The 15,032-nt window shown below is 44.4% G+C and overlaps 1 protein-coding gene and 1 long non-coding RNA gene across 4 annotated transcripts in view; both read right to left on the minus strand.

Moving 5' to 3' along the window:
• OSBPL1A (oxysterol binding protein like 1A) overlaps positions 1 to 6,639 on the minus strand; it is a 91,007-nt gene extending 84,368 nt beyond the window's left edge. The window contains exons 1-2 of one of the 3 annotated variants that reach the window (XM_052787409.1): positions 6,479 to 6,639; positions 1,156 to 1,278 (exon numbers count right to left, since the gene is read on the minus strand). In XM_052787409.1, coding sequence (XP_052643369.1) covers positions 1,156 to 1,276 — 121 coding nt within the window. In that variant the 5' untranslated portion in view covers positions 1,277 to 1,278; positions 6,479 to 6,639. The remainder of the gene's footprint in view (positions 1 to 1,155; positions 1,279 to 6,478) is intronic. The other 2 variants (XM_052787407.1, XM_052787408.1) reach the window with 2 other exon arrangements.
• Positions 6,640 to 13,901: 7,262 nt separating this feature from the next.
• LOC128141874 (uncharacterized) lies at positions 13,902 to 14,988 on the minus strand. Its single transcript, XR_008235206.1, has 2 exons — positions 14,396 to 14,988; positions 13,902 to 13,943 (listed from the first exon to the last, which is right to left on the minus strand). It is a non-coding gene; the product is annotated as an uncharacterized LOC128141874 (long non-coding RNA).
• Positions 14,989 to 15,032: the final 44 nt, after the last annotated feature.

Genomic DNA, 15,032 nt, shown 5'->3' on the forward strand with positions numbered 1-15,032 from the left:
CAGCTCCATCAAGCTCTGTCTAGTTCTCCTATAAACTAGCTCCCTGAAGATGAAGTAGCAAGGGTTTCGGTTTTACAACTTCTTTTTCTGAGATGAGCACATTAACTACTGGGAAAACACAGACACAGCTGAGTAGTCAAACAAAGGATGAGTAAACTGGTGATTGAGACTTGGGAAAGGGATAGAGCTTGTTCAGATAACAGGCTTCTGTGCTCTTTAGAGCAATGTGTTCCCTTTGTCATGGCTGAGAGGAAACGTAGTTGCTCTCTCCCTTTGCAGTACTATCTTCTCAGTGCTCCTTAACAGTTAAATGCTGAACAAAGAAATACCAGCCTGTGTAGAAAGAGTAGGATACACATCCACCTTTTTGAAGCAACCAGAAACACACTCATGTAAACAAAGAGAAATATAAAGCTACTAAATGAATAAAGAAATAGGGCAGTCTGCAATTGCTAACAAGCTTGCAAATCCAGCCCCAGTTTGAAGTTTTAGTGCTCAGCAAGCAAGTTGCTTAGCCATAACTATGTTGGCTATGCATGTGCAAAACTTTAATGTTGGCCAAAGACCCAGATCCAGATGACCAGCAGTTTTACTTTCTTTTCCCAAGTAACCTAGTATACTGCTAATGGTAAAAGCATACATTTGTCCCAACCATTCCTGCAAGTGGCAAGAGCTGTAGCTGCTCCTATCACACGATAATGAAACATGGCCTTCCCTCCCCACCCCCCAAAAATCATCACACCTAGCAGAGCACAAATAAATGACCTAATCTTCTCTGCAGCCCTGATAGAGGCTCTTTACCTCCCTGAACCATTCCCTGTCACCACAGTCAGTTTTGTTTAGTATTATAAAGCTCTGAAGTTGGCATAAGCATGAACACAGGCAAAAAGAGGTACTGATTCTTCGTCTTGTTGACACTTCCAGCTTCCGCAAAATAATCTGAGGTTTTCCATACATTACAACTATTGTGTACTCTGCTTATGATCGCTTCCCTATGTAAGTATGGCCTTAATTCACAGGGCAAAAGCAACTGTTGAAGTGTTTTTTATTACTCTATTGAGCACTCCAAAGAAAGCAAGATTATACTATCAGCAACAGTTTCACTACATGTGGCTTCAACAGTGAGATTACAAACATTTGAGGAAGGCTACTAACCTTTACAGTTGATATCAAATCTTATTTCTCCTTTGTCCATGGCATCCAACAGCTCTTTAACCTCTTCAACATTTCCATTTCTAGCATCATGGAGAAGCTGCTGTTCTGCTTCAGTACTCATCTCTAATAAAGAAATGAAAGAGCCAATTTTGCAATCTCTTATGCTGATATAAGTTATGGCTTAGTATTATGTCACTTTTCTCCCTTATTTAATACTAACACTGGTATGAGAAAGATAATTATTTCCTCTGTGGAATACATTTAATGTGCACACTGTTTTCAACAGTCCAGCACTCAGTCATGCCACTAAGAGGCATTAAAATTCCTCACACAAAGCAGTTAAATAAAATACCCATGCTTTCTTGCTTCTCGGTTTTCTAGATTCTAAGTGTGCCTTGGGAGTACCATACGCCACAGACGAGGCAAGCTTTGCTACAAGCAAAACAAATAAGCATTTACTTTTTCCTCATAAGATTTTCACCTTTACCCCGTAAGGTTTCCAGAGGCAATGAGGAAAAAAAAAAAAATTATGTATGCCTATTAGCCCAAGTATTTCTTCAGAATTAACTCAGACTTATTTTGGCTGCCAACCCTGGGGAACAGAATCCAAGTTCACATTGAGGTCCCAGATATGCATCAGTGACTGGTACTATCAGCTCTTGAACTCTGATACCGGACCCTCCAACCTTGACTTGAAGGGGAGTCAGATACTCAAACAACTTCGTAGATTTGACCTTATCTTTAAGAAACACAATAGTACAATATAAAGAAGTGTCATGGTTTAACCCTAGCCAGCAACTAAGCACCACACAGCCGCTCACTTACTTCCCCCCCACCCAGTGGGATGGGGCAGAGAATCGGGGGGGGGGGGGGGGGGAAGTAAAACTCATGGGTTGAGATAAGCACAGTTTAATAGAACAGAAAGGAAGAAAATAATAATGATAATAGTAGCAATAATAAAATGACAACACTAATAAAAGGATGGGAACATACAAAACAACTGATGTACAATGCAATTGCTCAACACTCACCAACCAACGCCCAGTTAGCTCCCAAGCAGCGATCCCCCCGCAACCAACTCCCCCCAGTTTACATACTGGGCACGACATCACATGGTATGGAATACCCCTTTGGCCAGCTTGGATCAGCTGTCCTGGCTGTGTCCCCTCCCAACTTCTTCTGCCCCTCCAGCCTTCTTGCTTGCTGGGCGTGAGAAGCTGTAAAATCCTTGACTTAGTCTAAACACTACTTAGCAACAACTGAAAACATCAGTGTGTTATCAACATTCTTCTCATACTGAGTCCAGAACATAACACTATACCAGCTACTACAAAGAAAATTAAGTCTATACCAGCCACAACCAGGACAAGAAGTTCACGTGCAACTATAAAACATCACTAGCCAATTCTCATCTCACCATTGCTCTTGAACTACAAAAAAAAAGGAGTATCTACATCTTTCAAAGAAAGGAGAAAACAAAACCTGTTAGCATAGCTATTTTTACAGCTCTCTAGTAGACAGGGAGCCTTAGACCTTTAGGCAAGTGATCATGCTACTCACCAGGTCTCTTGCAGAATGCAGTTATTAAGTTATGTCTTAACCAATCTTTTTCCACACTGACAGCATCACAATCTGAAGTAGTTTTGCCCTTTTTTTTTAAATGTTATTACAACTAGACCCAGATGCAGCACAGCTCAGCTCAGGCAAAAAACAATTTTAATGTCCTATTTAAATACACTGCTTTTAAGACCTATCAAGAAGCAACTTTAAAAGCAGCCTTAAAAGACTGTGATGCAATACACAATTTATTGCTGCTAAAAACACTAAAAGAGGTGGTCCAAATTTAGTGTCTCCAGTTTAGCATCTTTACCTGACACACTAGGTTTACCAGATAGTGCAGAATCTAGATTTCTAAAGTCGGTTAATGATTGCAAAGAACATTACTGGCCTCACGTAGTTAGCTTTCCTATACCAACAGAGGTTTTGATTGGTCCCACAAACTGTTCACGCTCTGCTGCATTGGACAGGCAGCTTGATTGCACCACACACGCTCATAGCTAAAATTGATGCAGGGAGCTCTTTGACTACTGTAAGATAAGAAGCCACTCAGCAAGAAAAGAGACAGTGAGAACACTGGGTAAGCAACAAAAAGCCTGTAACAGTGACAGATCTTGTAATATTCAAGACAGACAGAAGCCTGGAACAGGACAGACTGCCAAAGCGCTAACAATACAGAGAAGAGAGTTTTTCCCTACCTTTTGCTCAAACAGCAAACGGACAGAGGGAATCTGTTTTCAGAGAATTTGACAGAGAGACTAAGCAACCCCTTTCTGGCATGTTTCAGAAGAACAGACTGGATCAGTCACCTGCAATCTACCACAGACACAGGATACGAATGCCTTCTCCAGCAGTGGTTAGACAACAGTCTAGTTTGTGCCTGCTTTTCAGTTCTACTAGAAAAACAAAACAAAACAGTACCAGTCCTTCTAGTAATCCCTTGAGCCTTGAAGCTACCTTCTCCTTTAAACAGGAGTGTATCCACTTGTCTGAGCCAACACAGCACAGTTTGTTGTTACTGGGGCAGGTATAATTTTCCTCAGTGAATCAGTTCTACCAGTGTCTAGCAAAAGATCAAAATCAAATATGTTAATGTATTATCAGTCTGTAATACTTTACCTGAAGCTGAGTGATACTGTTTCAGGGGGGGACAGAATGCAGCACTGAGAATCATACAGACAAAAGCTAAGAGTATAGTTAGAGCTCATTTTGCTGGCCTACCTATCAGGGATAGGGGAAAAAAAAAAACCAAAGCAAAGCTCATCCTTCGTTTTCACCCCCTCCCACACAATATTTCTTTAGCGATCTCTCAAATGTCTCACGTAAGAGAAACACACTCCTATCATTACCCCTATCATTTGTCAACATCCCACATGCACAGCAGGTATGAACAGCAATGCACTTTCAACACATTAAAAACCTGCAGTTTCCATTTGATATTGATGAGAAGGAAGAAAAAAAAACTGTTTGGGAAGGGAACCAAGAAGCTGATCCAAATGCACAACTCTTGTATGCAGCAAGGCCAGTTATGTAGATGAGCAGAATCTTAAACAGCTTAAGATACATGGAAAGCTGAATCACTGTGTAAAATTACTTGCATGATTTTTCTCCCCCCAAATAGTCATTAGGTGAAAATCACCGATTTGTTTGTACTCTTTACAGCAAATATTAGCAGTAGAGTGACATGCATAGTAACATGGCTAAGAAAGGTCTGTCTGCTTCACTGGTTTAGTCCCCAAAGATTGCTGTTTTGGCCAAGCCTCCAATTTCAAATACACTTTGTAAGCTTGAAGCATGCAATGATGCAGAAGAATGACTGTCTGGCTATTAGTCATGGTTAGAAGGATCATTCGCATGAAAATGTTCCTACAATTGGGGCTGGAAAGTGAATCTGCATGCAGTTACTCATCAGACAAGTAATACAGAACCTAAAGTTTTAACTAACAAGCTAAATGAAGTGCCTAAATGAAGCTGGCAGCAAAGAGGCTCTTACTAGAACTTGGCACAATCTTGAAAAACTGTTTTAAGCAACAGGATTTGCTCTATAATGGAGCTGAGCAAGCACCAACATAAGTTTGAGTGGCAAGTTTAGAGTATGGAAAGAAATCAACACACAGGCACTCAATACTATGCACTTACAACTGTACTTTGGACATCTGCACACCCCCTGCAGAGGGAGTTTATTTGACCCACCACCAAGAGAGCTCCAAAATTCCCACCCACCAGTTTTGAGGTACCAAGCCAGACCATCAGCACTGAGGGAGAAACTTAATAGTTTAGTTTGGATTTATTAGCCATAAGATACTACTGGCAGGTTAATCTATATGAATTTTGCTGCCTATATGCAAAGCTACTAGCCACTTAAGAGAGCGGACATCTGTTCAGTGGTGTTGCCATCATTACCTTATTCCATTAATTAGCTGATATAGGTTAAACTGCCTTTCACAGCTCATCTTTATGCCTTGTGCTGTTGAAAGGCTTGTATGGTAGTCTCTACAGTCACTGGTATACCATGAGAACACCACAAGAACAATATTTAGTGTCTCCTATACAGATGAGATGTTACTGCAAGGCACTTCTGTTGAACTCATTAGGACTACTGGAGCAGTACTTGAGCGCTAATTGAATCTTATCCTTTAAGAAGTTATAAAAAATAGCATTGAGATGCTCTGCTTTTATCTTCTTCTGAGACCTATGCCAGAGTGACCTCCTCACACTATTACAGCATCTATCTTCACACAGGGGTTGTTTCCAACAGAGCAGAGCGCCCAGGTTACCATTCTGCCCGCATGCCTGCTTAAAAGCGTTTTGCAGAATACTTAACCACAAAAGGCCACCTAACTACCAATATACAAACTATCAACTTTACCCAACTGCTAGAAGAGAGTATGAGCAAAAAGTTTCTCACAAAGCGGTCTATGAAGATCTAAAGCACCATCCCTGACCACGGTGCAGAACTATTGATAACACCCACTTGCTTTTTGCTTTGATTTCTTCTCGTGCTGGGGCCTCCTGCCATGTACACAGCCCAGAAGAGCAACAATACACAATAAGCAGAACATGGCTGGTTTTCACTCTGCCGCAGCTCAACAAGCAGCAGAAGCAGTACTGGCACTGCCCAATTTAATGTTAAGGCTCTGAGTCAGCAGCCACTGGTTGCATGGGAAGCTTTCTCTTCATGACAAATAGTAAGGCTGGTAAAAAACAAAGCACTGGCTAGTATTTCAAGATATCTCCCTCTAGCAATGAAAACTAGATCCCTGTAGGAAAGGACGATACTTGCTTAGGAAGACTTTGTACGTGTCCCAGCATGGACACATTATGATGTGATGCTTGTAGAGGAGGAGGACAAAATGCAGCAAACCACACAAACAGACAGAACCTGTCTAGAAACCCACACAATACACTGTACTGACAGGAGTTGGTCCAAGAAAAAAGAGTTGCAGTACTAGAAGCACGAGTGATGTTATCTAAAAGTAGTTATTTTAATCTTCAGTTAAAGGGTTCTAGAAGTTGAACATGCTTCTGTGACACAGTCTCATGGTACTTCATGTGAAAGCATCACATCTAAAAATCAAGTTACTGTCTGCTCAGTAGCAATTAACACGGATGCAGTAACACAATATCTGTTCAATGCCATTGCCAAAGCAATAGCTATTTAAACTAATCCTCGTTCTTAGGCACCTCCTGGCTGTTTCCTGCACATAGTTTAGCTTTTACTACACCAAAGACTTCCTTTCAGCCCAAGAGCTCTAAATAAGCTTACCACAGCTAGGGCAAGATCTCACTGGATCAGCAAGCAAGCGCAGTTCCAAGCGGGTAAGAACTTCAGCAGAACCGCTGTGAGTTCTCTACACGCATCTGGAATCGAGCAGTTCGTTTCTGTACCAGTAATTACACACTTTTTAAGGCGACAGGCTCATGCGTCACAGCAACGGCACTTCTTGCCTAGGGGAAAGGTGCGCTCAGGACCACCGCACCCGGAGGCACCGGCCGCCCCCCCGCAGCTCCGCCGCGGCTACGGGGCTGTTCCGGGGAGAGGGAGGAGAGGGAGGAGGAAGGGCCACCCACACAGCACAGCGGGCGCTCACACCGCTTCCCAAAGGCCAGAGCCCCCCCGCCCCGGCTACCAAGGCCGCCTCTGCTTCGGCTCCTCAGCCTCCAGCCGAGCCTTACTTTGGGCCGCCCCCCGCCGCCCGGCTTGCCGGGTCACCCTGTAAGAGGCTCCGCGGGGAGAAGCAGCGACACCCCCACCCCACGCCACCCCCAAACACGCTCCCAGCGGCCACAGAGGCGAGGCGGCGCCCGAGGCTGCCAGCGAACCGGGGTCCTCCGCGGCAGGCGGGCGGCCCGGCGGGGGCACGTACCCCCTCACGCAGCGCCCGCCCCGCAGGCCTCGCCTCCACGGCCCGGCCCGCCCCGGCGGCCCAGCCGCGCCCCTCGCAGCCGGCTCTAACTGAACTTGATGCCCCTCCCGCCCCGCGGGCACAGCCGGCTCGGGAGCAGCCCGGGGAGGAGGGACAGCAAGAGGCACAATAACGGCACCAAGAAAGCAAACGCCGCAGCGGGAGGCCACGTCTCCTGCCGTTCCCGTATGTCTCTCTCCCCCCGCCCCACAGAATAAGATACGCCCGGGGCGGGTGAGCTGAGCTGACCCTCCACCAGCCTCGCCTCGCCTCACCGCTCCGCGCAGCTCCTGCCGCCGCCGCCCCCCCCGCTGTGTTATACGCACCGGCCCCGCACGTGACCTGCGGCGGCGCCTCAGCAGCGCGGACCGCTCCCCCCCCCCCCGCCGCGCAGGGCGGGCGGGGCAGGGCATAGCCAAGCCCCGCCCCGCCAGCGGCCGCCTCGGCCCCCGACCTCCCACGGAGGGCCGGGTGGGGTCGTTCCGCACGCGTTGGGCCGGTCTCGGGTGCCCAGGGCTTGGCGCAGCCCGCTGGGGCCTGCCCGAAGAGCCGGGAGGGATGAAGCAGGGCCACGCGCCCGCCCGTTTTCTGAGAGAAAGCGGCTCGCACCGGGCGCAGCCGGCGGCAGCCGCCCTTCCTAGGGAGGGACGGTGACGCCCCTGCGACCGCGGGGGCTGCCCGACAGATGGTGCCCTCTTTGCGCTTGGGTTCGCCTGCCGCCGCAACGCGAGCTGCGGGGCTTTGGCTCCCGTCTGCCCTGAGAGCACCCCAGCCCGCGCCTCTGCTGAGGGTAGCTGCGAAGGGGGGACAGAAGAGGCGGCAGGAACGCGAAGACGCTGACAGGCCTTCCAGGGGTGCGGAGGGGTTGGACAAAACGGCCTCGAAAGAAGACTGTAAGAGTACAAGAATCATGTATCACCAGAGGGGGGAAAAGGGCGTTCTTGGAAATCTCTTCAGTCTTGTATACAAACGTGGTGCGGGTAAAAGGAAATGGTGAATGCATGCACTGCTCCTGAGAACGGCGTGGCCCACAGCAACCTAAAAGAGCAAGAGATTGGGTACTGCTGGCAACAAAAAGTAAAACACCCCCTCATTAAAAAAAAAAAATCAAAACAAAACCCCTTAGTCCACCACTCCTGTCCCCTCTCTTTGTCCTGCCCGTATTTATTCTCCCCTACACCTTTCACCTGAAGCCAGTAGCTGGCACCTTGTTTTTCTCCCTTTAGCACCTGAGAGGGGTTTTGCATTTTGAAAGCTCCCCCAGTGCCTTTGAAATCCTGCAGGAATTTACTAAGGAAGCAGGGAAGCTTTGCGGTGTTGAGGCATGACTGAGTCTGTGTCATATGCAGAAGGAGTGCTGAAAAGGCAGGGCAGGAGCCACAGGTGCCATGAGAAACTATCTCAAAAGATTAGGATGAAACTTCTGTTCTAAAAGTGGGCAAGTTGAAACCTGAGCAATTCTTGTGAAACTCTTGAGACATAAATAACAAGGCATGCTTCATTTTTCTGTATTGTCTATAGCTACATATATTTTTAATGTTTTAAGAATCAAGTTCCAAAAGAAGAAATGGAACAGTTCCAACACCTGCAGAGATAACACAAATTTGCTGTGTTTGGACTTCCCCTGCTTTTCATTACTTTAAATTAGTTTATCTTAGTTAAGAGATCTGCTTCCAGGGATGATTCAGCAGCAATAAGTATGTGACATCCGGGAGGCTTCAGTGAATGATCACATTGACTTTCTTTCCTTAGGAGCAGGTCTTCAAGTTGCTGTCCTTACTTTCAGAGCACTAGCTGTTTCATGCCCTGTGTTCATATCTTTTCCTATGCTCTTGGCCACTGCTGTCAGTCTGTCTAAGCTTCTTTCCTTTTATTTCTTCCTCTTGCTTCTGGCTTTGAGCCATCCTTCACAATGCCATAACTGCTCCAAGCAACCTCACAATAAAATCAAGCGTCCCTCCCTTTTTCCTATTTTGTATTATATTTTACGTAACATGAATACTGTATAAAAATATTTAAATTATTTCCTCATATTTATCAGGAGTTTTGTAATAAAATGAAGGTATCAGCATCCCCCTACTCTATAACCCATTGCAATGCAGCACAGTGTTTACAGCAGAGAGCTTTACCCTTCAGCCACTCAGTTATACTGTAGCTCCCTGTTCTGCACCAGGGAGAAGCAATGAATTGAGAGGGACGGTGACAGGTTTAATTCTGAATCTCAGTAAGCAAGGCCTGACAACAAATGGCTTAATAAAACTACTGTTTTTAAAAGACAGAATAGGGAAAAGTAATACAAATAGCGAGTAAAACTTATGTCCCTTCAGATGCTGTGAGCCCCACGTTCCTGCAGCATTGGACTAACCCTGGGTAGACTTCTCCCACAGCATGCTGCGCAGATCCCATCCGTGGAAGGAAGCTCCTCCTCTGTCATTTGAGCTATTTTAATTTTCTTACAAGAAAACAGCTATTTATAAGGAATGTGCACATGAGACCTTCTTGCTAGATAAAGGCAAGGCCACACAGGTGGTGTAATCACCTGCACCAAGCCAGAGCTGCCTGCAGGCTCCTCCGTGACAAGTTGCTGGTGGAGTTTATCCTGCAGCCAATGGCCTGGTGCACCACAGCACAGGCCTGAAGGCAGCACAGCACTGACCTGGGCCTACTCTGCTTAACGGTACTGTGGATCACCAACTCCTGGACGTACAGTGGTCTCCTGTTCAGTTATCACTACACTCCCCCTGCTCCCAGTGTCTTCAAGGACCGTCTGTTTTTCACCCATGTTTTGCCTCCTTGCACGTCCTGGAGGAATAACCCAGTGCGTTTTGAAGTGTGGAAATGAGAAAAACAGTGTTGCTGATACCAAGGGTTCTTTCTGGTTTGAGCATTTATCTTTTTTTTAAATGTCTTTCCTTTTTCAGATAACCTGCTGAAATTAGTAATGCAGAAAGCATGAAACACTTCCCATGTTAGGGCTGAATGCACTAGCAAACAGCCTTGCACAGAACTTACTGAACAGTTTTGTCAGTGATTTTCACAGCACAGTATATTTTACATGTCTTGTATTCTGGGATGGGGCTGATGGGGCAACCTGACTGCAGAATTCAAAGCTGTAAGGCCACAGCGCTTCCTGAGGAGAAACTTACTTAGGGAGGGAGCTTCTGCTGGGTGTAGTGCATAATCAACTAATTGAATTCATTGCTGCAGGCAACCAAACCCTATGACGAGAAGTATTTCAGCTGGAAGTTTTGAAACAATACCACTCTTCATTGCCATTACTTGAAAGAAAATAAGCACAGTATTGTGGTTGATGTCATCATTAGCAACTATACAAGCCAAGATGCTGATCGTTTCTCATTTTGCAAGGTACCATTTGCAGCTGAGATGAGACAAACAGCACCTCCCTACACCCCTTTCTACTTATGTACAGTTGACCTAGGTTGCTAGTGGTTTATCCAGGGCTGAACTAAGGAAGAACTTTTAGAAAATGTTTCAGACTTGGAAAGGGACAAGAATTACTGGGCATTTATATTGCTACCCTGCGTGAAACTTCACAATTTTATTTATGATACAACAGCTCTTTATGGCACTGACACTTCATTTTCTTCCTCTTCAGACTAGGGCATACTGGTGAAATCTGAGATATAAAATTTAGCAAGGGAGTGTACATGTGGAAATGACAAATGGAAGTAATAAATGATACATGACAGGTTGCACGTGTGTTTTCATGCAGTAAAATATTTAATGGCTGAGTGTTTGTTAACTGACCAACAGTCATTGGACAGAAACTAAAAATCTTCTCTTTAGTAGCTTGCATGCAGCCCTGGTGCACTTCTTGAGAAAGTTGCTTCTCAACTCTGTCTGGAAAGCAGTGCAGCATGCACAGGCCCTTGTCATATTTCCATACTGATTTTACTTACTATGCTGGCAAAAGACAGGCACAGGAGAATTAACTAATGTGCTGACACTCTCAGATGTCATTCCTGTGGACCTTCTCCCTGGATTACCAAGAGCAACTTCCAGTGAGTGATGAAAGCAAATTTTCATGTTGTTCTGAACTGCCTGCAATAGGAATTTTTACAGATGTGAGTCTGTTGCTGATGTTTATTTTGTACTTTGCAGGAAATAACCATGTAATGAGTTTAATTTGTAGATAGTGTGAGCTGGATTAACTGCTGAGATTAGGAGTGCTTTTTGCTGCTCAAAGCAGTGCTGAAGCAAGCTCGGGCAACTTCTGGAGGTATTCTCTAGCAGAAAAAAAAATCATATAATAGAGAAGAGTTCATTTTAACGTGCCCTTTTTATATGAATGCAGGTATGGCAGGAGAAAACATGAGAATTCACTGATCCTCTTCTGCCAGAAGGCTCCTAAAACCTGCTAGCAGTTACTACTTTGTAGAAAAGCTTTTGGATATCTCTAGCTCTACAGAAGACAACTGTACACTGCTATAGCCAGCACACAACTGGGTTGTGGCTAGAAGAGAAGAAACATTCTTAAGCAATGTGTAAGTCACCTGTACATATACTTCCCCTTAGACTTACCAGACATGTAGTCTTAGACCAAGATTTAGGGTTGTTTAATGCACTTTTTTCTTGTGGTGGAATCAGTTTGGTTTGGGTTTAGTTCCAAAAGATAAATTAGCTATATGTGGAGAGCTTATAACTACGAATCTTATAGCTAATTTATGTCAGTTTACAGCACAATCTAGCAAAACACATCACTGTGAAACTGAAATCAGCTGAACAGCACAATCTAGCAAAACACATCACTGTGAAACTGAAATCAGCTGAACTACTTTGTGCTTAAATGTATATATGCTCCTTATTGGATGGCCCAGATTGAGATTTATATTGGATGTAGAGTGGAATTGGAACATTAGAGAAAATTTTGTGTTCTGTTAGTAAGTTACTATAGCAAAATGCTGTCATTGAGCTATTATTAAGACAAAGCTACAGTACTGGCAGAGCCTCAGTAGAAGAAAATCCTTCTCAAAACCAGAATACAGAACTGAGGGCATTAACTGGTAGTACATGACAGGACATTGTCCTTATTTGTTCTTAATCATCTTCTTTTTTTATAAAAGAGAAGTTGCAAATACACCACGCTGCTTGAACTGTTGCATGCAAAATCAGGCATGGTTATTGATATTTTACTCAAATGTTTTAGTTCTTTTATACTTCTTAGTTCTGTATTTTTTACTTATTTGTGATTCAATCCTGATTTATTCTTTTATATTTACATACTGCAGCCTCATCAAAGTTAACAGTCAAAAGCCCATCAGCTCTAGTGAAGTTAAGATTTCATGATATATGCTTTACATATGATTCTTAGTCACAAATCAGAATTCTTCACTCATATAAATTGTGGCATTTTATTTCCAATCATCATTTACTTTGTGCTGTCAAACTCCATACTGTCTTCCTAACATCATTCATGTAACACGTTGGGTTATTATGCAAATCTAAAGTTTCTGAGGTTTGGATCATGAAGTTAAAAAAATGACTAGCAAAGGTAAGAGAATTTGCAACAAATAAAGCTCACATAAGCTGAAGTTATATACACAGGGAGAATGAGCGTTTTCAGCTAGTTTCTTTTTCTTTATGGTAACATAAAAATGTGGCTATTTACCTCCCCCCTCTGGACAGATTTGGTAGTAGAAGGTAAGCAGTATTTCATTAAAAAGCATTTCTGATTTTAAAAATTTTTTTCTTTTAAAATTGTTGGTAGCTTTTACGTGTGTTGCATTCAGATAACATTCTTCTTATTTATACTGTGTAAATATTGCTTCCTTAACTATGTGAATATTATATGTATCTGGTTTAAGCTTTTTGTGCCCTAGATTCTAGTTCCAGAGAGGTATCAGTAATTACCCAGCGTATGACCTTGCCCTGACAAGACAGGACCAAAGGTTGGATTTAGTAACCATTTCAAATATCAAAGTTCATGCACTGCTGTGAAGACTATCAGTTTGGGAGATGCCTCACCATAAAGAACAGTGAGGTTCAGTTATGTGCTAAAGGAAGACCCCAGGCATATGATCTGAATCTCTCAACCTTCAAAATTAAATCTATGTACTTCACATCTTTTATACATCTGAGAGGGAGAAAAATGTAGTCTCTTCTCTGCAGCAATCTGTAGCATATTAAGGGTGCCTACCTTTCTTAGACTTCTCTTTAAACTAATGAACTGCTTCTCTCCAGTCTTTTCAGAATTCAGGCTTTCTAGATTTGTGATTGATTTTATTGCTTTAATCCAGACTTTAGTTAGTGCACATCCTTCTTGAAGTGCAGTCCTAAATTGGACACAGAATCCCAGCTGGGGCTTTAGCGGTTCTGTACAAAGCAGGATTACCTCACATATGAGGATTACATTACCTCATATGTGTTTGGACATCCCAGCATGATGGTTCTTTAAGCAAAAGCATGGCACTATTGGCAAATGCTTAGCTTGGGATTCACTCTAACTCACAAATCATTTCTGTGGAACTGCTGTGTAACCAGTAGTTCTCCGTCATGAATATATGCAGTCGATAATACAGTGCTGGGTTTGTCTCTACTCAGTTGCATCCTGGGTTTTTTTGTTGCTGTTTTTTGTTTTTAGAACATGTGTCCTGTTTGTCACAATCATTCTAAACTCTAATCCTGTTCTCCAGAGCAGGTGCAGATTCTCCCAGCTTTTGAGAAAGGGGAAAACAAAGCTTACCTTGAGTTCTTCACAACTATGTCAGTATAAAACCACATTGGAAGAAAACATACGAACTACAAAAAAGGTGACACCCATAGTTTGCACTCAAGCAAAAAGAGATCTTTACTGATCAGTGCTGTCTCTAAAAGAGATACACAAAACTTGTCAATGTTAAATAAATGAACTGCATTTCTATAACTGTAATGAAAACTGCTTGGAACACCTATGATTTTTTTTCAATCCTTTTTTGGAAGAAACTATGTAGTTGTAAGAATGCCAATCACTCATTTTGAGTGACATAAATGCAAGGTAAAAATGACTGTATCTGTAAAATCATCACTGAAATATAACTGCTTATACACTTTATTTCAAAAATACGATGTAATGAATAAGGCAAAAATACCACCTGACAGGTGTCATCTTGATTCTGTGGCAATGCATGACAAAAGTAGATTTTGTAACAATTTATTAATGCTACATCTTGACCTAGTTATTTGGGCTACTTGCTGTAGGAATACGTTAAGTTTCTTTTACTTGGGGCAGCAATTAAACCTAACCTGGAAACAAACAGATCACTTGAGATCACTCATACCTTCAGAGACACCCAAGAATGGTTCAGGGCAACTGCATGGCAGCACACCGGGGACAAAGGCGGAGGAGGAGGAACTACTCCTATAGTTATTCGGGAGTCAGGCTCGGATGCAGCAATGTTTTGGTGTCTGAAGGTCCGCTTGGGCCATGGGATGGATCGTCCTGCTCTGAGGTACGCTGTTCGTAGTTAAGAAACACGGGCCACAGGAAGGGAAGGTAGCGGGTGCTGAGACGAGCGGAGTAAGCACAGCCAGCCCGGAGAGAACCGAAGGCAAGGGGCACGGCAAGGAGGCCTGTGGGAGCGCCTCACGCAGAAGCAGCTGATGCAGGGAGCCTTCGCCATCTTTTCTTCGACCGGGCCCGCCCGGCAGGAGACCCCGCCCTGCCCCGAGGGCGGGCGACCAGAGCCCGGCTCTCCCATTAAGTCTGCGAGTCCCCCTAAGCAGCCGCCTCTGCCCTTTCGATCCTCTCGCCGGTTGGGATCCGGGACGCAGCAGCAACCGCACGGGCACACCGACCAAAGAGGAACGGGACGAGGCCCGCGGCGACCCACCGGGACACCGACCCGCGCGCGGACGGCAGCTTAGCACCCGCGCCTCACTGCGAAGCTCTGCGCATGCGCGCGCCCGCCCGTCGGC

Source organism: Harpia harpyja, chromosome 5 (assembly GCF_026419915.1).
Source record: "Harpia harpyja isolate bHarHar1 chromosome 5, bHarHar1 primary haplotype, whole genome shotgun sequence".
In the NCBI taxonomy this organism is placed as follows: domain Eukaryota; kingdom Metazoa; phylum Chordata; class Aves; order Accipitriformes; family Accipitridae; genus Harpia; species Harpia harpyja.